The sequence below is a fragment of the Gobius niger genome (assembly GCF_951799975.1).
Source record: "Gobius niger genome assembly, chromosome: 20".
Taxonomy (NCBI): domain Eukaryota; kingdom Metazoa; phylum Chordata; class Actinopteri; order Gobiiformes; family Gobiidae; genus Gobius; species Gobius niger.
The window spans coordinates 20,535,785-20,558,766 of NC_136871.1; the positions used below are offsets into that span (position 1 = coordinate 20,535,785).

General features: G+C 41.9%; 1 protein-coding gene across 7 annotated transcripts in view; it reads left to right on the plus strand.

Moving 5' to 3' along the window:
• eif4g3a (eukaryotic translation initiation factor 4 gamma, 3a) overlaps window positions 1-22,982 on the plus strand; it is a 34,910-nt gene that overhangs the window by 6,658 nt on the left and 5,270 nt on the right. For 2 of the 7 annotated variants that reach the window (XM_079579074.1, XM_079579075.1), the window contains exons 2-23: window positions 1,026-1,098; window positions 2,702-3,019; window positions 4,525-4,557; window positions 6,988-7,008; window positions 8,664-8,843; window positions 9,143-9,251; window positions 9,342-9,502; window positions 9,627-9,761; window positions 11,856-12,060; window positions 13,276-14,004; window positions 14,230-14,321; window positions 14,553-14,826; window positions 14,898-15,022; window positions 15,673-15,792; window positions 16,133-16,288; window positions 16,570-16,767; window positions 18,699-18,854; window positions 18,923-19,159; window positions 19,559-19,663; window positions 22,053-22,191; window positions 22,457-22,569; window positions 22,863-22,953. In XM_079579074.1, the coding sequence (XP_079435200.1) occupies window positions 1,026-1,098; window positions 2,702-3,019; window positions 4,525-4,557; window positions 6,988-7,008; window positions 8,664-8,843; window positions 9,143-9,251; window positions 9,342-9,502; window positions 9,627-9,761; window positions 11,856-12,060; window positions 13,276-14,004; window positions 14,230-14,321; window positions 14,553-14,826; window positions 14,898-15,022; window positions 15,673-15,792; window positions 16,133-16,288; window positions 16,570-16,767; window positions 18,699-18,854; window positions 18,923-19,159; window positions 19,559-19,663; window positions 22,053-22,191; window positions 22,457-22,569; window positions 22,863-22,953 (3,770 nt within the window). The remainder of the gene's footprint in view (window positions 1-1,025; window positions 1,099-2,701; window positions 3,020-4,524; window positions 4,558-6,987; window positions 7,009-8,663; window positions 8,844-9,142; window positions 9,252-9,341; window positions 9,503-9,626; window positions 9,762-11,855; window positions 12,061-13,275; window positions 14,005-14,229; window positions 14,322-14,552; window positions 14,827-14,897; window positions 15,023-15,672; window positions 15,793-16,132; window positions 16,289-16,569; window positions 16,768-18,698; window positions 18,855-18,922; window positions 19,160-19,558; window positions 19,664-22,052; window positions 22,192-22,456; window positions 22,570-22,862; window positions 22,954-22,982) is intronic. The other 5 variants (XM_079579079.1, XM_079579077.1, XM_079579078.1 and 2 more) reach the window with 5 other exon arrangements.

The following is a 22,982-nucleotide window of genomic DNA, read 5'->3' on the forward strand; positions in this document are numbered from 1 at the left end:
GTTTATGTAAAGAACCCACTGACCTCCAGTTAGGTTTGTTTTGGTGAACCTTGCACCCCCTACTGTGTTGACAGTTCCCAACTTGTCTGTAGCCATGAGCAGATCTGACAGATCAAGTTGCCTCTGTACTTTTATTACTTTATATCTTCTTGCTTCTGATCTGACCTGTTCAAGCCGTTTGCTGTTGTCAATACTGAATTTGTATTGTTTTGTCCTCCGAAGTATGTATGTGCAGGCATTGTTTTCTTTTTTCTTCCCTCACAATGAAGCCAGTAACCAGCCAGTTTCCTGCAGTGTCGTCTTCCAGCTAATCAGTTTACTTTTAAGATAATCTTTCTTTTTTATTGCTCCCCTTTGTGATGTTTGTTTGTTATGGTTGATCTGTTGGAAGGAGTCCAGAGAGATGACGGTTCATACAGGCGCAGCAGAGCAATGGGAGTTTAGGAGAAAAGGAGGCGTGATTTGTGCTGAAGGAAGAAGGCCAGACTTCCATTTTCCCCTAAACCATGTGACCAACAGTACACAAGCTGACTTTCCACTTTTAATGACTTGCAGATGGCTCTTGACAGTTTGTGCTATTGTGACTATTGTGAAGTTCCTAAATATGTCTTGGACTTAAATTCTGACACAGATGTTTTTGAGAACATTGCTTCAGTGATAATCAATGCATTTAAATGTTATTTGCTTTAAGTGATTTTAAAAAATATATATATATATTTTTTTTTATTATATATATTTTTTTATTCTGGTATTTTTAACTAGCCATACTAAATGTGAAATATTTATCCTGAAGTCCCTTTTGGATTTTCCCTCCAACATTTTCAAGAGTTGAAGGTACATGGTGTACTTGCAGAGATTGGGTATTTTAAGCAGGGGGAGGATTGGGGGGACTATTTTTTTTTTTTTTAGCAGATGTCAGATTGGTAAAGTTGGTTTCTTGGGTAAAGTGTGGATTTTCATGAATCTAGAAACTTTGTTAGCACAAGTTTGCTTTTTTGGAGTTTTCCTTAACAATTGTTTCCTAGAATCCCCCGTGTTCAGCCCCCTCTGGACGAGCGGATCTTTCCCACACAGCCAGCAGTGGCTGCAGTCTACAGCGTGAGTCACTACAAACTGTCCTTTCCTCTAACACAAACCTGCTGGCCTACACGGAAACACTCCATGCATCGTGTGTCTGTGAAAACGACTGTTGCTTTAAAATGTCCCAGTCAGTGCATGAGAGATCCTCTTTCAAAGAGATGTCTAACTTAACTATTTACTGTCTGACGCTGCCCACTCCCCGTCTGTTCAAGTAAAGTGGTTTATGTATTATGAAAAACAAGCATTGATTCAGTATTAATAATTGTGGTTGACAGCGAACCAAGTGGTTGTCTTGTAACCAAAAAAATCAGTAGTTAGAGTCCTTGAGCAAGACACTTCACTCAATTGTCTGTATGAGTAGGTGTGTGAACGGGTGATGGTGCTGGTCAAAGGCACAGATTGTGCACTGCATTGTGCACACGCTTGTTTATTTCATACAGGTTTTTGCACTGTTATATTTATTTTAATGTATTTTCGCATATATTATGAATAGAATATATTGTGTTGTAAAAGAAATATGAGTTGGACAATTGTTAAATTATGATAACAATGTAGATTACAATTTGTCCCATAGTTGAGAAGCCCTGTGTTCCAGCTCTAAATTGTGCCATATTCAAAATGCCATTCTTATTTAACAAGCCTTTGCTACTGGTTTCCTGTGGGGCGACTACAGCTGGTTTATGCTCCAGGTTGATTTAGGAAAGTTAAGTTTCAGTGCTGATGACATTAGTGGAAATAGCAGCTGCCCCCAGCGTGAAAGCTTTTCCCCATCGATAGATTTGTGGGTTACTCTCTCTCTCTCTCTCTCTCTTCCCCATTGCCCTGAGCTCTCATGTACAACTTCTATACAGCGGGCTGCTCCCCTCCCCCAGCCCATCACTGTGTACGTCCTCAGAATCACTCAGTTGCCTGAAGCGGTGCAGGCCCCTCCCCTGGCAACAGCAGCCAGATTAGTTGCTTTATCCCAGGTCATTTGAGGAAAGTGGGCCACATAGAGTCAGATACGGACCATATTGATAAAATCTCAAGACGTTATCCCTAGAGGTTTTTTGCTAAAATGCAATCGCCAGAGCCCAATGTCAGTTCGTCATCCTCCTTATTCCTGTATTAACTGCTGCTCCAGTGCCATTTTTTCTGCATCATTAATGCACTGAGCAACACCTGCAGTAGTGCCATCTCACTGCTGCAGCTGTAAGCACTTTCTGAACACACGAACAGAGTCTAATATGACTCTTTAAACTGACTATGGGTGCACTCAAATGGCTTGTGGTGATGCTACAACATAAATGCAGTCAAACAACATGACTCAGCTGTATGCATGCAGGTGCTCTGGGGAGTAGGAGTGTAGTGTGATGACTTGACCTACTTTTGCCATATGAGCCATACAGAAGATTCTCACATGAAAGTGTAGCTCAGCGAATCATATAAAAACTCTGAACAAGAGTTGAATGAAACTATTCCCTCTGAATGATTTTTAGACTCCGTTTACCATAGGCTCTGTCTTAGATTTTTGATTTTATCCTCTTCAGCTAACGAGCCCAATTGAGCCCATTTTTTGTTCGTTTTAAATCTTTTTATTTTACAACATGTCATTATTTCTTATGTCTTGTCTGAAATACAGGTAACGAGGCAAGTTGGCCCTTACACAGCGCACGACATTACAAAGGGACATCCCAGCTTGACGGGCACGCCGCCAGGTCATGCCCATTCTGCTCTCTCTCAGGTACGTCGTATATGGTGTCTGGTGGCAATGTTTACAATTCGTCACCATGATTTCTCCCTTCAAGTGATGCCACTTTTCAGTCTTATGACGACAGTCTTTAATCTTTGTATTTCATGTGTCCAGTCTCCGTACAACCCTGGACAAAATGCTGGCTCCGCTACAATACTGTATTCTCCACAGACCCAGACAATGAGCGCACAACAGCAAAGTCGGCCGGTAAGCAACCTGACCTTCCTTCTCCTTTGCCCCCGTTTCGCTTCAACTTGTACTTTTAAAAGTCTCATGAAGTGCTTGACCGGAAGTTGCAAAGTCTATTGAGATTAAATTAAGTTTTAGCCTTTTAGCTTTGAAGAGACGGAATTTCCCTGCGGTTGATATTGCGTGCCTCAATACCACGGTGTGGCTCATTAGTTTAGAATAATGCATTGGAAATTTGGGGATTATTTTTAAAAATAGCAGCAAGGGGATGTCACGACAACCTAGGCTAATTATAGTTGGCGGTGTGGCAATTTCACAATGGATTTTTGCTTAATATGATACGGAAATGCTTATGCACCATTGTGGCGATTAATGTGGCCATAATAAGATGGACAGCTCCTACAACACACGTGGCATGACATCTGCGTGACACAAAGCAATCGACACCATAGCACTCTTAAATTACCGCCACATCACTCCCATTATTATACAGACTACAGACTCCGTGCAGGATGCTGTCCTCATATGCCAAAATCCCTCCTTTTGAGAGTATTTTTTAGTCTCATTTTTTCAATATGTGTTGGGCATAGTTTTGCTCATGACCCCAGTCCAAAACAAGGCCTTTTGTTGCCTACTGAACCTGTCGGACAGGCGAGTGGGGAGTGGCAAACGCCCCTCAGCATCCCGGTATCTGCGTCCATGGACAGCTCGCCTCCCTTCTCTCTACACAGATCCAGTTTATTATGGAAAAGTTAGCGATAGTTGATTTCAAAGTGCCGTTTTTCTGTGTTTTCCTGCTAGACTCCAATCTTTGCTAGTGCGTATTTCCGCAAGTGTACCCACTACCCAGTAAAATGTCAATAAGAACACTGGGATTTAGTGCGGTTTGACTGGCCCTACAGCGGTGTGTGATAAATGCAGTTATTGCGGCAGCCCTAGTTAAAGCAGTACTAAGTAACTTGTTAAACTTACTAAATCCTTTTCGTAGCCCCTCTGGGGGTTAATACAAGTGTTAATGGAATGACTGGGGTTCTTTCGTCTCCTGGTGTCTCTGGCCAGAAAACCACATTTGCAGCTTTCCCTGCTTCGACCCAGAGCACCAATACACACTAATAGAATCACGAAGAAGAAGCTAACAGGCTAAATGTGGGCTAGCACCACTTAAACAGTATTTACAGCTCCCTTTGTTTTTTCTGTCAGCGTAGTGTTTACTCTCACGGACAATTAATGAGAAAAAGAAAACGCAACATGCTACGACTCCTGCAGTGATGCTTCTGGCCTCTAGGGGCATGAGTTACATAGTACTGCTTCAAGGTATCAGTATTGTAAACCAAGTGTTGGTATTTAAAGAAAATGTAACGGTAGCCCTAATGCTGTGTTTGAGCTCCATCCACTGTAGTATGTCGTGTACCACCTGCTATAGTTGCTCATCTTATGTCTGTGTCTTTTATGCTCTTCCTTCTCCCTGCTTAACCATCACTGCTTCAATCTGCTTGCTGGACCTCTCCTTCCTCCCCCACCAGTTTGCTACGGGCCCACGACCAACCCACCATCAGGTAATTTTACCCCCGCTGTTCACCCCTCCTGCTCCTTCTCTCACATAGCCATTGTCATGAAGTCTTTTACTGCTGTCCAAGGACTGTTGCCTGTGTGTTGAAAGCCTTCCAGGAAGCATTAAAGCAGTTAAAGGCCTTTTTTTTTGTGTGTGAAATGAACAGATGGATGTCCCTCTGTTTTTAACGCCTCACGTTATATTGTATTGCAAGACGCATAAGTTCAACGACAGTTGTAATAAATGTTCAGAAACGAAGATACAAACGCAAAGGATGATTGATCCTCCCCCATGCTAAACAGTTGCACATATGTTCTCCTCGTGAAGTTCTGTGCCCCTTCTTCTCCAAACTGACCTGATGACCAAAATGTGCTACACTGGGATGCAAAGTTTTAGGCATAACATTTAGACAAGCCTCATGCATTTTAGAGACAACAAAACAGATGTTAAAATATGACTTTTTGGCCTAAATAAGCAAAGGTCTGTTTGGAGAAGGGACCCAGAAACCAATGAAAAGAACATCTGGCCAACTGTTTAGCATGGGGGTGGATCCATCATCCTTTGGGGTTCTATTGCAGCCAGTGGTACAGGGAACTTTTTTAGGCAGAACGAAGAATGGATTAAATTAATTTAACTCTAGAAGAGATTTATAGAAAGAAGGGGCCAAAGTCCCTCAAACAAGAACTGAAAGACTCTTGACTCCCTAGAAAAGGGAAATTTGCCATATTCGGAGGGTACGGGGCACTTATTCTGCAGGGTGCCCAAACTTTTGCTTTACATTATTATTTTGAAAATGTTAATGATGATATTAACTACAACTTCATGCCTTTCCCTGGCTTTATTTTCCACACTATTATACATTTTGATTATGGGGTGCCTAAACTTTCGCACTCCACTGTACATAATGTACATGATCATATTTTTCAACTTGAGTTTTCCTTTTAATTTTCCCTCTGATTGTTTTGTACACTTCCCTCTTGACTTAAGACTTGCTGCGTTCTCATATTTCTATGTTCGAAAAGAACATCCGATTAAAAAACGTATCTGGATTCTCAGTCATCCAGGAGATCAAATCAAACCTCCAATGTCAAAACAACTGGACCTATGTGGGAGATTTGAGCTATTCAGATGAATGCAAATATTGCCATAATGCTACAGAGTCGTGTCTAAAAGATGACTCTTGTGTCAAGCATCCCCACCTCATAGCCAGATTTGGTTCTTTTTATGGTAACTGGGTATATAGTTGTGTGGGCCTTTGTAGGTCTGTGGACACTCTCATACTCTAGCTGTCACTAACTGGCGCTGGACTTCCTTGTGCCACCACGGAAGTGGATGCAGAAACCAGACAATGGCTTAACAGTGGTCTTTTATTCTGTCAAAGAACAGCCATTGTTTTGATGAAATGCAGTTAATGCAGCTTAAAGCTGCAACAATTATTTTGGTAAACGAAATCGATTAACCTATATATTATTTTTACCATTCATCTCTTCGCTGCGAAAGGTGTATAAAAATATACCTATTTACCACTTTAAAAGTTATGCCGATTGAGGACATTTGTAGGAGGCTCTTAGTGCTAATTCTGCTTTCTGATTGGATGAGACAAAGATATTTATGTAATTTACACACTACATACTCTATTTCAGTCTGTGTTTACCAGAAACCGATTGATCGATAACTAAAATACTTGTCAACTCTTTCAATACTTGATAAGTTGTCAATCACTCTATTTGTTTTTTCAGCTCTAATGCAGAGTATTATTATAAAACAGATCAGTTCGTTAACTACATGATTTTAAAGCAGTGTCTTCTGATTGGCTTGTGTTCAGACAAACTTTGTCTCTATTCAGTTCAATCTAAAAGTCAAGCTCCGTGGAGATACATTTCTGTCAGAACATCTAACTTTTGTTTGTGGCAGTGTGTCTCCCAGTGGTGATAAGCTTGTTCCTAATAGAGCTGACTAGATTGTGTCTTGCAAGTGCACAAAGCTTCATAACCAGAATTTGGTGTGTGTGACGCTCTCTATCTCCTACCCCAAACCATTTTCTAAGTAAGAAAGTCATCCAAAAGCTACAGGTGATAGCTTGGTCAAAAGGGTGGAAAAGGCCGGTTTAGCAAAGTATTCTGTGAATTACATTGCAGCGATTTGTGGACTCTTAAGAGTTAGGAAATCAAATGGCACAAAGATGAATGTTTCATGCTTCTTGTTCTGGAACGCCCACTCACTGACAAACCAACCATTGTTGAGAGTTTTTTCTCTGTTGCGTTATTTTTGACTCTTTGATCTGCTAACTGAATTTCTAACATTAGTCAAATATTTAGAAATAGTAACTGGGTAGTGTGACTCCTGTCCTAATGTGTGTGGGTGAAGTCGTTCAGCTTGTTGTGCCTCAAGTTTGCTATTGGTTCTTTTCTCTCTCCTGCTTTCAAAACACAAGGGAGGATTCAGGCCCATCCAGGTAACATTCACCTCTGTATTAAATCTTTACATAAGTGCATGGCATGATGGGCAATGTCCTGAAATGATCCCTTTTCAAACAAACCCCTCTCTTTGTTAATACAGTGTATGCCTGATAAAGAGGCCTATTGTTACATTTATCCTTATGTACTGTCTTTTGCAATGTATTTATTTATTTTTTAATATTCTGTTATTGTCACACGTTTGCAATGGAATGAACAGCATGTACTAGGCAAAGAGTAGTTCTCGAGTAGTATCTAGTATCAAAACCATCTTTCTGCCAAGTTAAATTCCATCTGGCGACTGGTCCCACGTGGGTCAGGTGCCGTGGATAATCATTTAAGACACCCCACCTGTGAGGTATATAAGCACCTGCATGCCTTGTGCACATTTTGATTCCACCATGAGCAGGCTGACGTGAAATATGAAGAAAGAAAAAGATTGAGATCTTTGCCACTTGTCTGTTATAAGAGTGAGGGACGATACCTCTTGGAGTAACTGTTTTCAGTGTTGGGAAGATACTGTGGCGTATTGCTCTGCCAAGGGGTTCACGCATCATAGACACTTGCTGAGCCCATGGGTCGTTTCATGACTCAGGGGTACTGTATCCAGTTTTCCCATGGGCCTCGCACCTCAGTGTCCCCTGTGGTGGTCACTCAGGTGCATCCCGAGCACAGGGCAGTTCTCCTGTCAGAGATTTTTACTCCGTAGAAAAGAGAAAAGAGGGGGGTGCCGCCAGGCGGCAGACAGGTTGGGTTTTATTACAGGTATTTTCTGATTCCCAAAAAGGATGTCAGACTCCGCCACATTCTCGGCCTAAGAGGACTGAACAGATTCCCCCATCCTTTCTGGTGCAACATGTTGACTGTCTCCAGGGTGAGGTCATTTATTCGCATAGGGGATAGGTTTGTCACCATCAACCTGAAGAATGCCATTTGCAGATTTCAATCTGAGGCACTGGTGCTGTCTTTGTACGAGTTTCATCTCCTACCCTTTGGGATATACCTAGCTCGCATATTCACAAGGTGCATGGAGGCAGTGCTCCTCAGGGACAAAGGTGCTAGAATCCTTAACTACTTAGAAGATTGGCATTTGTGCGTGCACATGGCATGAGTGTCAGGCTCACTTGTCTCTGCTGCTGGACCATCTACGTCAACCACGAGAAGACCAGGCTTCTCAAGCGACAGTTTCGGTGCCTGATCTTGAATACTCAGACTGATCCATTCCATAAAAATTTAATCGATGTGCGTTTGGTATGTTAGGTGCCTTTACTTTAGTGAAATCGGTGGTGTGTCTTAAATAATTATCCACGTCTCCTGACTCACGTGGGGTCAATCGCCGTACATATGGATTATGTAACAAGGTGGAGAGATGGTCTCTTCACTCAGAGAACCATGGTTACATACTGTGACCATAACCTTTATTTTAATCACACATGTTTGTGTTTCCACTTTCAATAAAGTCTAGTTTACCACTATAGTCAATATGGAACAGCGCTCTCCATACTGTATTCCGAGTGTTGTTTTGGTAAATTAGTAGTACCAATTATTCCTTTTTGCATTTCGTATCACTCCAAGCGTATAGTTAAGTGATATTCTCTTCTCTTAAAGCTAAAATATGCTCTTTTAAATATGTTTTTCTGTCTCCCTCACAAAGTTTTTCCCGAGAGCTCAGATGCAGACTGCAAGGCCAACCATACCTACAAATACTCCCTCAATACGACCAAGCTCACAAGCCCCCACTGCAGCAGTCTATCCTACCAACCAACCCATCATGATGACCATGCCACCTATGCCTTTCCCCTCGCCACAAGCGGCACAGTACTACATCCCACAGGTACTAGAAGTTTCACTAAACATTAAGCAGATTTGTTTTTTTCTTCTCAGATAAAACAGACTTGGAATTTATGAACAATAACTTATGTTGAAAATGACTGCATTTGGACAGAAACTATATAGTTTAAACGTAAATTTAATTCCTACATGTTGTGACTCGATTAGAAGAACACTGCAGTCACCCATTTGGTGCTTAGATCCACTTTGACTCTTGTATGAGGTACCAGAGTAGTGTTTGTTGTCTCGGTTAACTTTTTTTATTATATTATTTACCTTTTCCTGTTTCTTTTTCTTTGTTAGTATCGCCCCAGTACGCCTTATGTGGGACCCCAGCAGTATTCTGTACCGCCTCCAGGGTCTGGCACATTTTATCCTGGTCCTGGGCCAGGGGAGTACCCTGCCCCATACCGTGAGTAAAGCCTTTGTTTAGGATTACAAAACGTTGTCTTATCCAGTCATAAAACCTAACCTAAAGTGATCTTTTTCCTTTTTTAATCAGATACCCTCAGGTATCATCCTCCTGTTTCACCCTCTGTACCCACTCCAGTGCCCACTGCTGGTCCCCCCTACTATCCCGGACAGACTGTATATCCCCCTTCGCCCCCCATTATAGTGCCTACACCACAGCAACCTCCACCAGCCAAGCGTGAGAAGAAAACAGTGAGTATCTGTTTTGTTTATGAGTTATTGAGCAAAATATCGCGCTGCTACTACACTACCAAAGGAAGAGGAGACTGCTCTTAAGATCTTAGAGCTTTATTGAGGTTTGTTTTCTGCCCCATTGTCCTCCCAGATCCGTATCCGTGACCCCAATCAAGGCGGCAGGGACATCACAGAAGAGATAATGGCAGGAGGCTCGGGAAGCAGGAATTCAACGCCTCCCGTCGGTCCACCTTCCTCCACCCCGACGCCCCCACAGGTATGCCTGTTTGTAACATGCATACTGTAGGTACCTCCATTAGACAAGAATGGGGCAAGCCTCATGCAATACATTTTGTCCATTGCCTGAGCAATAATAAGTTTTGTGCAATATAGCATAACACCACACCCAAGTTTTGGTGTAGTTCTTTATTCATCACGTTTTTTTTTAGATATGCTTCCTTCCCTCCACTTCCACTTACTTCTTTACTTGCTTCATTGTATTGTAATTTGTATTCTGTTTGGTACTACTGTCACAACAGTGACACAGTCTCTTAAAAAGGAAGTCTCATTAAAGTACTGTTTGGAATAAAAATACTAATTGCAATTTGTGATTTTGCTTTGCATGATTAAGTTACAAACTTAACACATGTTCAGAAGCATTAACTTTAGAAGCAAATATAAGAGTCACATCTTTTAAGAACATGTTTTAGTCCGGTCTGCAGAAACTAATTATGTCCAATATCATACTCATTTTGACCTTTAAAATCAATCAATACCATAATTACAGTCCATTAATGTAATTAAGACTTTGTCTGAACAGGGCTATAACTGTCTGGCGCTAGCGAGACAGTTATAGCCCTGTTAGAGACAGTTATAGACCCAGGTACTGCTGAGGCAGTACCTGGGTCACTTCAGATATGGTCCTTGTTCAGCCCAGTCTCCCCTGATTCTGAGTGTGTTTTGACTGTAAAGAATAGTTGAGAGCCTAGAGGGAGGTCAGTATTGTGAATGGTGGATCCTGTCAGGGACAGGGTGCTCAGTTGAACCAGGATGTCTTCCATATGACACCCCCAGAGTTAATGCTTAACTCTATGTTTAACAGTGCTTTGCTATCGAGAAAAATCATTCTCAATTATGTGGGTACACAAACTTACAACAAGGCCTTTTTCAGCATTGTAAATCAGAATTTGTTCTTCATGTTTTGCCTGATTAAATAAGTCATAACAAATGAGAGCAAATGAGAGTCACTTTTGTCCCCACTTGGTAGGGTGAGGATTTGGGAGTCTGTAGAATTGTTCTTTTCTGGTATGGGTAACCTGTAGGGCTGGGACGATCCACTTTTGTCACAATCCGAAATGTATCACGATACTCAGGGGCAGAGCCGATGCGAATTGCGATACAATAAGTAATTATGATTTGTAGTATGTTTACCGTAAAATGTGTCTAAAGTTTATAAACAAAATGCCATTTGACATTTATTGAAGTGTTAAGTGCATTAACACAAAAAGTAACAAAGTGCTGTGACTGGAAACAAAGAACTGGATAAAAATGCCTCCAAACACATGTATTGAAAGTATATCCAATATTTTGTCCCAGCCCTAGTAACTTGGCTTCCATGTCGCCTAGAATTAGTTTCATAAAGTTTAAATGCAATGCATTTTCCTTTTCTGTCTGTAGTTGGCGATATAACAATTGCAGGCCAGAGAAGCAGTATAATAACTGACTTTCAATGGTTTGGAGCTGTTGGCTTTGGCATGCATCAAAGCTAATTGAGCAAACTGCCAAAATTTGCCAAAAACATGGATTAAATTGTAAACTATAATTAAGGCTCTCTCTCTGTGGATTCTGACTGATCAGGAAATCAACAATATTCCATACCTCTTTGTAGCTGATGCACCTTTTTGTCTTTAAAACAGTACATTTCTACTTGCTTTAGATATCTTTTATTTATAAACATTTAAAAATGTTATGATGTCAAACTTATTTTAGACATTTTTCTTTTATTTTTCTTGCACAGTATATTGACTATCAATTAGTTGTGACACTACTGGATTGAGATTCTGCTGAGGGACTAGTAAACTCTCCTCTGCCTGTGTTTGTGATTGTTAACAGTGTGTTTCCTCTCTCTTCCTGTTCTTTTACCCAACCTCTATTTTAATTTTCCATTTCTTTGTCTGTTTTTGGTTTCATTTTTGGCATTGTTCGGAGTACTTTCTTCCATTTGTTGACGTTCATTTTAACCTCTACTTTATTGTCCCATCCCTCATTGGGCTCCCTTTTTTGTTTGCTGTTTTATGCATTGGGCTTGCTTGAACATGGTTTGTGCACTTGCCTACATTTTTGTGCCTATCGTGGTTTTCTGTGTTGCTAGTTTTTATGGCCGCATCCTCATTATCCTCACATTTTCTACCTCAAAACACAGCAGCAGCTGAGCAGCAGCCAGACTCCGGAGCAGCAGTCCCAGCCTTCACAGCCGCAGCAGGCCCATTCTGGAGGCTTCGCGCTGGAGTCACCGCACATACCAACGCCACAGCAGTCCCTGGCCTCTGGAGCTTCAGATGTCAAAACAACCCCAGGTCTGACTCCGCTCTACTCTCAAGAAATATGAGAACTTTTACTAGTTGTTTTTTCCCCCCTAAAACCAAGAAGACACAGGCTTTAGCTTTGTTTTAAGCGGTTACACATTCTCGAAGAACATATCTTGAACTTAAACTTTGTTATTTTGTGGACAATGACAGGATAAAGATTACCAGCAGCAGAATGTCCTGTTGATGAGGGTGGATGTGTGAATTTGGCTTAAAGCAGTACAAAGTAATGTGTTTACCATAATAAATTATTTTCATAGTTCCTCTAGGGGTAATTCAAGTGTTAATGGGATGATCGGGGGGTCTTTCATCTCCCCCTGGTGTCTCTGGCCAGAAAACCACACTTGCAGCTCTCCCTGCTCCGACCCGAAGGCCCCAATTCACACTAATGGAATCACCATGCGTGATGTTTTAATGTATTTTACTGTAACATCAGCCTGCCCAGGGACTACGCGTGGAAACACTTGAGCTATAAAAACATGTACAATAGGCCAGGGGTGTATGAGAGTGTGTTTGAGAGTGCACATGGGGGACGACGGATGGAAATTAGCCCAAGGCTACAATCAGGTGTGGCTTGTTCATTAACTTGCACTGCCCGACTAAATAAACCAATAAATAAATAAACCTGGTGCTATGCGTTTCGCCCCTTGAGGTTAATGTTTATTGTATACTGTCCCTGTTTTCTCTAAATAAATAAACTAAACTAAACTAAACGAAAGAGAACTAACAGGCTAACGGGCAATGCTAACTGCGGGCTAGTGCTTCTTGAACAGTATTTACAGGCAAGAAAAAAATGATCTCCATTGTATAATTGGATGTACAATATCCCTCTCTCCCTTTGTCTTTTCTGTCAGCGTAGTATTTACTCTCACGGACAATTAATGAGTAAAAAACGTAGCATGTTACAACACCTGCAGTGGCGCCTATGGCCTCTAGGGGCCTGAGTTACTTAGTTCTGCTCCATATAATACTGTTTAAAGCAGAACTGAGAGAAAATCCATTCCACTTAATTTCTTTTGCTGTATTATTAGTTAATACAAAAACAAAATTAAGCAAAGGTTGCCTAAATGAGACAGTACGAGACAATAGATTGAATGTTATTTTTCCATATCTTTAAAGTGAGATTGCTTGCTTTTCTATAGGTAATGAATGTCTTTTGTCTGAATTTCGGTTCACCATTGAAACTGTTTTCTTGCTTATTCCCAGATGGTACATCGAAGCTGGAGCCAGTTGTTCAGAAGTCTTCCTCACCAGTGCATGTCTCGCCTGCGGCCTCTGTTGAAAGATTAGAAGCTATTGCTCCTGCACCCGAGCACTCTTCTTCTGCGCAACTAGAGCGCTCCTTCCCCGCGCCACTGCCTACTGTCCCGCTGGCAGCCTCCAATAGCAGCGAGCGACCCTCCGCCTCTCCCTCACCCCTGATCGCAGAACACAAACAAACCCCTTGCACGGACAAACCTGTTTCCGACCCTCCACGGACTCTAACGCCCTCTCCAGCGCCACTTCCTAAGACTTTAAATGGCCTTGCAGACCCTGTGGCTGAACTCGACACACCGCCCCACGACTCTGTGCTTCTATCTTCAGTGGTCCTCTCGCCTCCGCTCTCGGCACCCATCTACAGAGAGGCCCTGTCTGAAACTCTGCCCCCCGACGTAAGGCCCGAGGTTCCCATCTCTGCTGCTGTGCTCTCGCCCGGGGCGCCCGTGTCTGTGGTGCCAGTCACACTCACCTCAAGTTCCGCCCCTGTGGTGCCCATGATGCTACCCCCGGGCCTCCCACCTCTAGTGCAGGCCACGACAGAGGTGGAGGAGCCCGGCGAGCCTTTGGACTCTAAAGACGTGTGCTCCCGAGTGGGGGCAGAGGCTCGCAGCGTTGTTAAAGACGGCAAAACCGAGTCCCAACCACAAGCGAACACCAGGAAAAGTCCCACCACAGGTACAATTAAATTTGTTTGTTCACTTACACATACATTGACGAAAATCTCTCACTAATCAAGTGTGACTCCAAGAAGAGCTTAATGGCATTAACAGTTCCTCTTTAGCTTATTAGGAATTGCTCAGTATCTATAACCAAGGCTCATGGAAACGCTAGCAAAAACCGTTGCATGAGGCTCACTAGTCACTCACTGACCAATTAAATAAATGCATTACTTGTCTTTAGTCAACCAGACCGCTGCTACTATACCAAAGACCTGGAGGAAACCAAATGAAGGCATCACTACAGCAGGGGAGACACCTCAAAAGGAAGAGGAGGTAATAACAAAAGCATTTATTTCAAACCAGTACTCAAAGGGCACACGTTGCTTTAGATTGTGGAAGTAAAGTTTGGCCAGTATATTGATTCATGGCATAAAAGATCCCCTTGAGTTGAGTTAAGAACTGTTTATCAGGACAGAAAGAGGCATTTGTCGTGCAGAATAATAACGGCAAAATGTTTGTAAAAGCCTAGGAAGTACTGTAATTGGATGTTTACTGCTCACACAGGATGAAGCGCGTCCAGTTGATGAGTCTATTGGAGAGCAGGTCCTGCACTCGGACACATTGTGCAGCAGCCCAGTGCACCTACCATCAGTCTCGACCCCCACCACCGGCAGCCCAGACCCAGACGTTAAACCCACTGGTCTGGAGGAGAACGGTGAGGCCGGAACGGAGCCAATGAGGAACGGAGCGGGCCATATATCAGAGACGGAGAGCAGCGACAGTGGAATAGCGCCGGGGGACAAGGAGAGCTCAACAGGGGCTCCACCAGACATAGAAGGTAGGAGTCCCAAAAAAAAAGTATAAAGCACTGTTCCCCCTGATGTTGATTTTTACTATCTCCATGTTCAGACCTGGCTGAGCCCACTGGGAAACGACAGTATAACAGAGATTTTCTATTGGGCTTCCAGTTTATGCCAGCGTGCATACAGAAACCTGAGGGACTCCCACCGATCAGTGATGTGGTACTTGACAAGGTGAGTAGAGCTAGTCATTGTATGCTGGAATATGGGTTGTTGCAATTGTGAAAATCACTTTTATCATGTGACTCTTTACTTTGAGCATAATGATTTTTTGAGGTTTGAACTCATTTGGAACTCATTTGGACTAAAGACCAACTAAATGGTTCACATCACTGAAAGTCTAGTTCAGTCCTTTTATCCACACATACACAGGGGTGGAGCATATGGCCAGTAGAAATACTGTTTTGATTAAAATCACATTGCTATTATGTCACACTTGGCTGTGCTGAAGAGTTTGTGCCCCACCCCCGCCTCTGTAAGAGAACATCCAGACCCACAGTCTAGCAGTGGAGCTGGAGTGCAGTTTTTCTTGCTCTATAGGGGTGAAAACACTGTGGACTTGAATGCTGAGGAGGGCAAACACAACTGAAAGGCATCAATTTAATTTGTCTTAATTTTGTAACGAGTTATCCATGTCTTCCTCCGTCCCCGCTTTCTAAATGACCCACAGAAAATTCATTCCATTTCCATCCATTTCCCTGGAAAAATATGTGAAATTAGATTCATAGTCTGATACATATGCCTGCGGTTTTGCTCTTTAGGCCACAGTTGCTCCCTCTGCTGTCCGTGATAAAGACATTAATTCTGTCTCTTGCATGTTGCAGATGAACCAAAATAAATTGCCAACGCGAACAGTGGATTCCAGGGTGATTTCCAGAGGACCAGATTTTACACCTGCCTTCGCAGATTTTGGCAGACAGATGAGTGGGGGCCGAGGCGCTGCAGTGAGTTACACAAATAACAAATACACACTCCAGCTGTGTCACCACATGATACAAAAACAGTTTTCACCTTCACTTTTATCAGTGCCTGCTGCTTTTGCGATTAAAAAGTTACTTACCTTCTGTTTGTGTTGTTATCATAATGTCACGTTTTTTCATGTTCTCAGATCTGTCGATGACATTAAGACATTTGTGTAAACACAGACACAGACTTTTATTTGCATTATTGGAGACTACTCGATGTTGCTGTGACGTTTGTGCAGCTATTTTTACTTTACTGTCTTGTAAATGCTCAGAATAGTACTCACACTGTATTGTTAAAATGTATTGCATCCTTCTCCAGCTTATGAACATCAGCTCGCGGCGGCCTCCTACCAGAAAGATCATCATGAACGTGTCGGTGATTGATGACGTACAGCTGAAAAAGGCTGAGAACGCCTGGAAACCTGGACTGAAGAGAGAGGATCTTCCAGAGGATCCTGAGGCAATTAAAACACTGGTAAAATAAAAATAGCTTTTTTATTTCCATTGATGCTTTTTATATTTAAAACAATCAAAGAATAAACAGTCTTGGGATTAACGGCATTGAATCTGTAGAATATTTTTGAATAATTATCAGAATAATTGTATTTCTGTACATTGTCACATAAAATGAAGAGCTTATCTTTTCCACATGTATTGATGGTTTATTGTATTGGACATTTTTCCATCCAGTTGTACTGTAACATGTTTCGCCTTGCTCTTCTCTTTCTCACATGATATACATATATGTTCCCACAGGAGCTCTTTAGGAAGGTTCGCAGCATCCTGAACAAACTGACACCTCAGAAGTTCAATCAGCTGATGAAGCAGGTGACGGACCTGACCATTGACAATGAGGAGAGGCTTAAGGGGGTCATCGACCTGGTGTTTGAGAAGGCTATTGACGAGCCCAGCTTCTCTGTCGCCTATGGAAACATGTGTCGCGGCCTCGCCACGGTGAGCTATACATTTATAAGACATAAGAAAGATGTGTTGTATATTTACTAGGGCTGGGACGATCCATTTTTGTCACGATCCGATACAATACTCAGGGGCCGATCCAATATGTACAGTATTGCGATACAATAAGTGATTATGATTTGTAATATGTTAACCTTTAAATGTATGAAAACAAAGCTGTCATGTGTCTAAAGTTTATAAACCCAGTGCCATTTGACAGTTATTGAAGTGTTAAAATCAAAAAGTGAATTAACACAAAATGTAACTTAGTGCTGTTTCTTCAAAACAAAGGAGGGCAGGATAAAAATTCCTCCAGACACAAGTATTGAAAGTATTGCAATACTTGAAAAAGTATCAATACTTGGTATTGCAGCACAAAGTATTGCGATCCAAATCCAATCATTTCATTTCATTTATTAATTTATTTGAATGGGACAGTGCATATTAATGAACAGACAACTAGTGCTGTAAATATGCTGGATTTAGCTCAAGGCAAATTTCCATCCGCAGTCCCATAAAAAACAAGACAAGAACCTACAAAACAGGCAAGGACAACAACAACACAATACATAAAGTGCATCTCTTTCATACGCCACTCCCCTCGTCCCTCCCACTCACACACCTGTACCTGCAAATATTTAAAAATATGTTCCTGTCTAATGCCTCTTAATGGTCACATTTAAGAGACCTACGTCTCTTAAATGAGACGAAGGTGCTGCTTTCTTTCGAATCTGATATTTCGTCCCAATATTTACCAAAAATGTCATTTTGTTTCTTTCCTTACCTTGGTGCGTATTGCCTGGGATGGGGGTTGGGCAGGAGGGTTTAGGGAAGAGAGTTCAGGGGTCTGTAGACGCCGCAGTCTCCTCCCTGAAGGCAGTAGAACACTGAAGAGGCTTATGAAACTACACTAGCCACTTGTGTCACAAGGTTCTTGGCAAAACAATTGTGGATGAAATCCCGATAAAAGATAATATTGCGATATTTCTTCTACATTATTCTGGTAAAATCCTGACAAAAACTCACTTCTGTGTTAAATTAAACCTGGTTAGAATTAAATGTGTATCAAATGTATGGATTCAGATGATACTGTACATTAATGCAAAATTAGAGTAGCCTTTTTTTGTTTTGTTGTGTTATTTAGTTTTTTTAAAATAACCTCCTGCACACATGGCTGTCGGAGTGAAGCAGTTTTTTTGGGGAAACTCATTGCCTGTTTGTCAAACCGCTGGCTTTTGAACAGTGCAGAACAATAACATTCTGGCTTAAGTGCTGAGTAATTTTATCAGGACTATCGTTGTATTTGGATAGTTGGCTAAAGCGGTCGGGCTCCTCTCGTGGTGATTAGCTCTGATACACTAACTGTTTCGTTTCGTTCTGACAGTTCTCACTCACATTGGGACATACCTGCAGTGCGCATTAATATTATTCTCTCCGTGATGTGTTCGTTTGGCTGAAATCCCACACGGACGTGCCAAGTGGCGCATTTTATTAAAAGGAATTGGCCTCCTTTTTTACATACTGAGATATGTCCTAAGCTTGGACGAGTTGATGCGTAACTGTCTGGTCTTTGTGTATGCACTCAGTCACGCAAATGGTGTTAGCATTTATCCTCTCTCAGCATAGGTATAGTGCCACTGGGGTGAAGTTAGAATCTACCAAGCTGTTTTCCCTATTTAGATACAGTTACGTGAGCCTTTACACAAGTCTAGTTACCCCTTTATATCCGCTGAGAAAATCGACATGCTTCATTTTGTGTAACTAGAGCAGACAGTTATGCATCAACTCGTCTAAGCTAAGGTAAGAACATATCTCAGTGGTGGATATTCATGTGTTATGTTGCTCATGCTTTAACTTTCACCTATGAGACTTTGTACGGGCTTTCATCACTAATAGTGTGCGTGTATGTGTCTAATGTGCATTTCCAGCTCAAAGTGCCCTCGGTGGACAAAACCACACAACAGCACACTACAGTAAACTTTCGCAAACTTCTTCTGAACCGCTGCCAGAAAGAGTTTGAGAAGGACAAAGTTGACGATGTGGTGTTTGAAAGGAAGCAGAAAGAGCTGGACTCTGCTGCAATGGTATGGTATGAGAATATCTTGAAGTGGTCCTTTTTACGATGAAAGCTCATTCTCGACTTGTCCTTTAGTCAACAGAACGTGAGAGGCTACGAGAAGAGCTGGAGGAAGCCAAGGACAAAGCTCGGCGGCGATCCATTGGCAATATCAAATTTATAGGGGAGCTTTTTAAACTTCGGATGCTGACTGAGGCCATTATGCACGACTGCGTGGTTAAGCTGCTCAAGAACCACGATGAGGAGTCCCTGGAGTGCTTATGCAGGTTACTCACCACCATCGGCAAGGACTTGGATTTTGAAAAGGCCAAGGTGTGCAGCATGCTCAGGAAACACAGTATAATGTAGATAGTTGATTCGACTCAGAATTACAGTGGGGAAAAAAAGTATTTGGTCAGTTTCACATAGACATTCTATTGGATTTTGGCCAAATACTTTTTTTCCCCACTGTACGTATGGATGCACTCAAGCTACACTAGTTGTCATCGTATGTATATCCTAATCAGTGTTGGTTAATAGTAAAGGAGGATTATAATACAGGTTGAATGGTATTTTAGCTGGAGAGTTTGCTCTCAAGGTTGAGGTGTTTGTGAATTGGTTATTTGTATGTTTATGATGCAGAACTCCTTTCAAACACATTCGCTCTTACTTCTGAAATAAATCAAATGTTCAGGACAATAACTTCAACCTTTATGTTATTTCTTTCTGCAGCCTCGAATGGACCAGTATTTCAATCAAATGGAGAAAATAGTCAAGGAAAGGAAGACGTCTTCTCGAATACGGTTTATGCTTCAGGATATAATAGACCTGAGATTGGTGAGTTTGGTTTTGTTGTGTCTTTGCTTATTTTGAGAAAATAACTGATCAATCATCACTCACTTTATTTGTCGCAAGCGTTTTTCTGCCAGGTAATTGGTGTCTAAATTTTAGCACCTTTTTTCCACTTGCAAAGTCATTTAAAAAGAGCAATTCAACCTTGTATTTCAATTTTATTTACCATACTTTCCAGACTATAAGCCGCTACTTTTTGCCCACCCTTCGAACCTCGCACCTACAACGGTGCGCCTAATTTATACATTTTTATGGTCTAACTGAATATCGTTCTCTTAGTTCCTCCACGTCTCTCCATGATGTTTACTACACACTGGAGCTAAAATAAATGTGTTTACTTCTCTCACCGCTGAAATACTATGGAGGGTCCAGCGATGCGCGGGTATCACAAACCCAGCTCAGAGCAGCTTCGAACGCCAGGAAACTCCCGAGGGCCGTGGCTGTGGGCGCTAACATGCCGAGGAGCCCGGCTCAAAACACGGCCACACTCCTGAGGAGTTGCCGCCGTGCGGGCAGCACTTCGGCTTCACTGAACGCACGCGTTTAAACAATAATATAATAGAAAAGCCCAGCGTGGATGGCACCTCTAATGCACTTGGAACAGTGTAGATAGCTGAGGCTTATAGACCAGTATGGCCTATGTATGTATAAAAATTCTTTATAAATGTTGTTGGTGCGGCTTATATTCGTGTGCACTCAATAGTCCGGAATTTACGGTAGTTTGATTAACTTTGATTTATTCCTAATTCTATTTGTACCAAATATTCAAAATTATTATGCATTATTATGTGTCAAAAAGGTTAAAAAAAACTATTTTTCAATGAAACTCATGGATGGTATTGTGTCTCAGGGCTCTATGAATCACTGACATTAATCTCAGAGACCTGGGATGATTAGTTGTCAGGTTAAGCCCAGTTAAGGGAAAAACTACTGAAAAAGGACGTTCCACATTATTAAGCAGACCATCATTTTCAAGCAATATGGGAAAGAAAAAGTGTCTCTCTGCTGATGAAAAGCGTGAAATAGTTGAATGCCTTGGTCTAGGTATGAAAACCTTCGATATTTCATGAAAGATCAATCGTAATCATCGTACTGTTAAGAGATTTGTGGATGATTCAGAGCACACTCCGGTTTGTGCAGGTAATGGCACAATATGGACGGTTTCTGCCAGACAAACACATCAGATTAAGAGAACAGATGCTACATAGCAGCAGACAGGTATTTGAAGCTGCTGGTGCCTCTCGAGTCTCCCAAACATCAAGGTGTAGGACCCTCCAGAGGCTGCAGTTGTGCATAAACCTTCTATCCGGCCTCCCCTAAACTGCTCATTGAAGCTCATGAACAGAAACGGCTGCAGTGGCTCAGAAATACATGGAGACTCATTTTCAAACAGTCGTGTTCACTGATGAGTGTCGTGTAACCCTGGATGGTCAGATCAATGGCGTAGTGGATGGTTGGTGAATGGCCACCATGTCCCAACAAGGCTGTGACGTCAGTAAGGAGAGGGCGGAGTCTTTGGGCCAGAATCATGGGTAGAGAGCTGGTCGGCCCCTTTAGGATCCCTGAAGGTGTGAAAATGACCTGAAAATATGTGGAGTTTCTGACTGACCACTTTCTTCTATGGTACATGGTATGCATGACAACGCACCATGTCCTGATGTAAAGAATACCTCTGCATCATTGGCTGCTATGGGCATAAAAGGAGAGAAACTCATGATGCGGACCCCCTCCTCCCCTGAGCTCAACCCTTGCAAAGAAATCCAAGCAGAAACTCTCCAAAAACTCATAAGTTTAATGGATTTAAGATTTTTTAAGCTGCTATCAAAGAAGGGCTCCTATGTTAAAATATAACATGACCTGTTATGACCTGTTTTTTTGATTGAAATAGCTTTTGATTTCAGTAAATATGACCACCTAATGCTACAAAGTCAACAAATGACAATTAATGATAAGCTTTAAAATGTATTGAAACAAGTTGCATAATAATTTGGAACAGTAGATTTTGAGTTTCTTACTATATTTATTTTTGAAAAAAGTAGCGTTATCACTGGGAGGTTTTTTCAACCACATTCAAATGATCCTCTAACAGTTAAAGAATTGAAAATAATGCTGACTCTCATTTGAGTTGACAGTTTAGAAAATTAGAGAAAAATGTCATTTGCATAATAATTTAGAACGTGCAGTGTATAATAGGCACGAAATTCTAAAGATTGAAAATAAGAAAAAATAATATCATGGAGGCTTTAATTTTATGTACTGGCTTTTTTCATTCTTTTTTATTATTTTTTTTTTACATCAAATGTATAATTTCCCAGCCTCTAGTAAGTCATTATCAACAAATCTGATGATTCTTTGATACTGTTTGCACTGTTAGCACAACTGGGTTTCCCGGAGAGCGGACCAGGGCCCCAAAACCATCGAGCAGATTCACAAAGAAGCCAAAATTGAAGAGCAAGAGGAGCAGAGGAAAGTGCACCAGCAACTGCTTTCCAAGGACAGCAAACGGCGTGCAGGTCAGTGTCGCACTCCAATCCTCTTTAGGGCTTAGTCACATCGGCGCATCTACAGCGCCTCAGGAAGTCAAATGAGCAAACAGCCCCACTTCCTGTCTGAAATGCCCACACAGCCTCAATTGTATACCACTGCAGCCAGGATACACTCCCATCTGCTCTATATAATCTAGCTGCTCAAAAATACAGACATAAGAGCCTCTTCAACATAGTGAAGATACAGTATGTCACTAATGTGCGTGTGCCTATTTATTTTGTGGTTGAACAGATCCCAGAGAACAGAGAGACCAGCGCATGCAGAGAGAGGAGACCTGGAACACTGTGCCCATGACAAAGAACAGCAGGACTATCGACCCCACAAAGATCCCAAAGATCTCCAAGGTCAGACATACTTCAGCCTTTGTGGAGGCTGAAACAAAAATGTCAACTATTGTGGTACTCATAAAGTACTAATCAGTTAAATGAACGGTTTTATACAAACTGATAAGACACATATTTCTGCATACTGCACCACCACAGTTGTACAACTTGTCCCAACACTGGTATGGTCAAATATGGCACATGAGCCCTCTACAGGATCCTTTTGGTACTGCTACACACTGCTCAATAGCTTCCCTGCTTTATTTGTTGCCAATGTGCAACATCTGTAATTGCTTGTGTTTGTCTGTGTGCAGCCTCAGATGGATGAGAAGATCCAGTTGGGTCCACGGGCTCAGGTCACGTGGGTAAAAGGCAGCAGTGGAGGGGCCAAGGCCAGTGACACGGGTAACTTGCTTAAAGGAACTATACTTGAC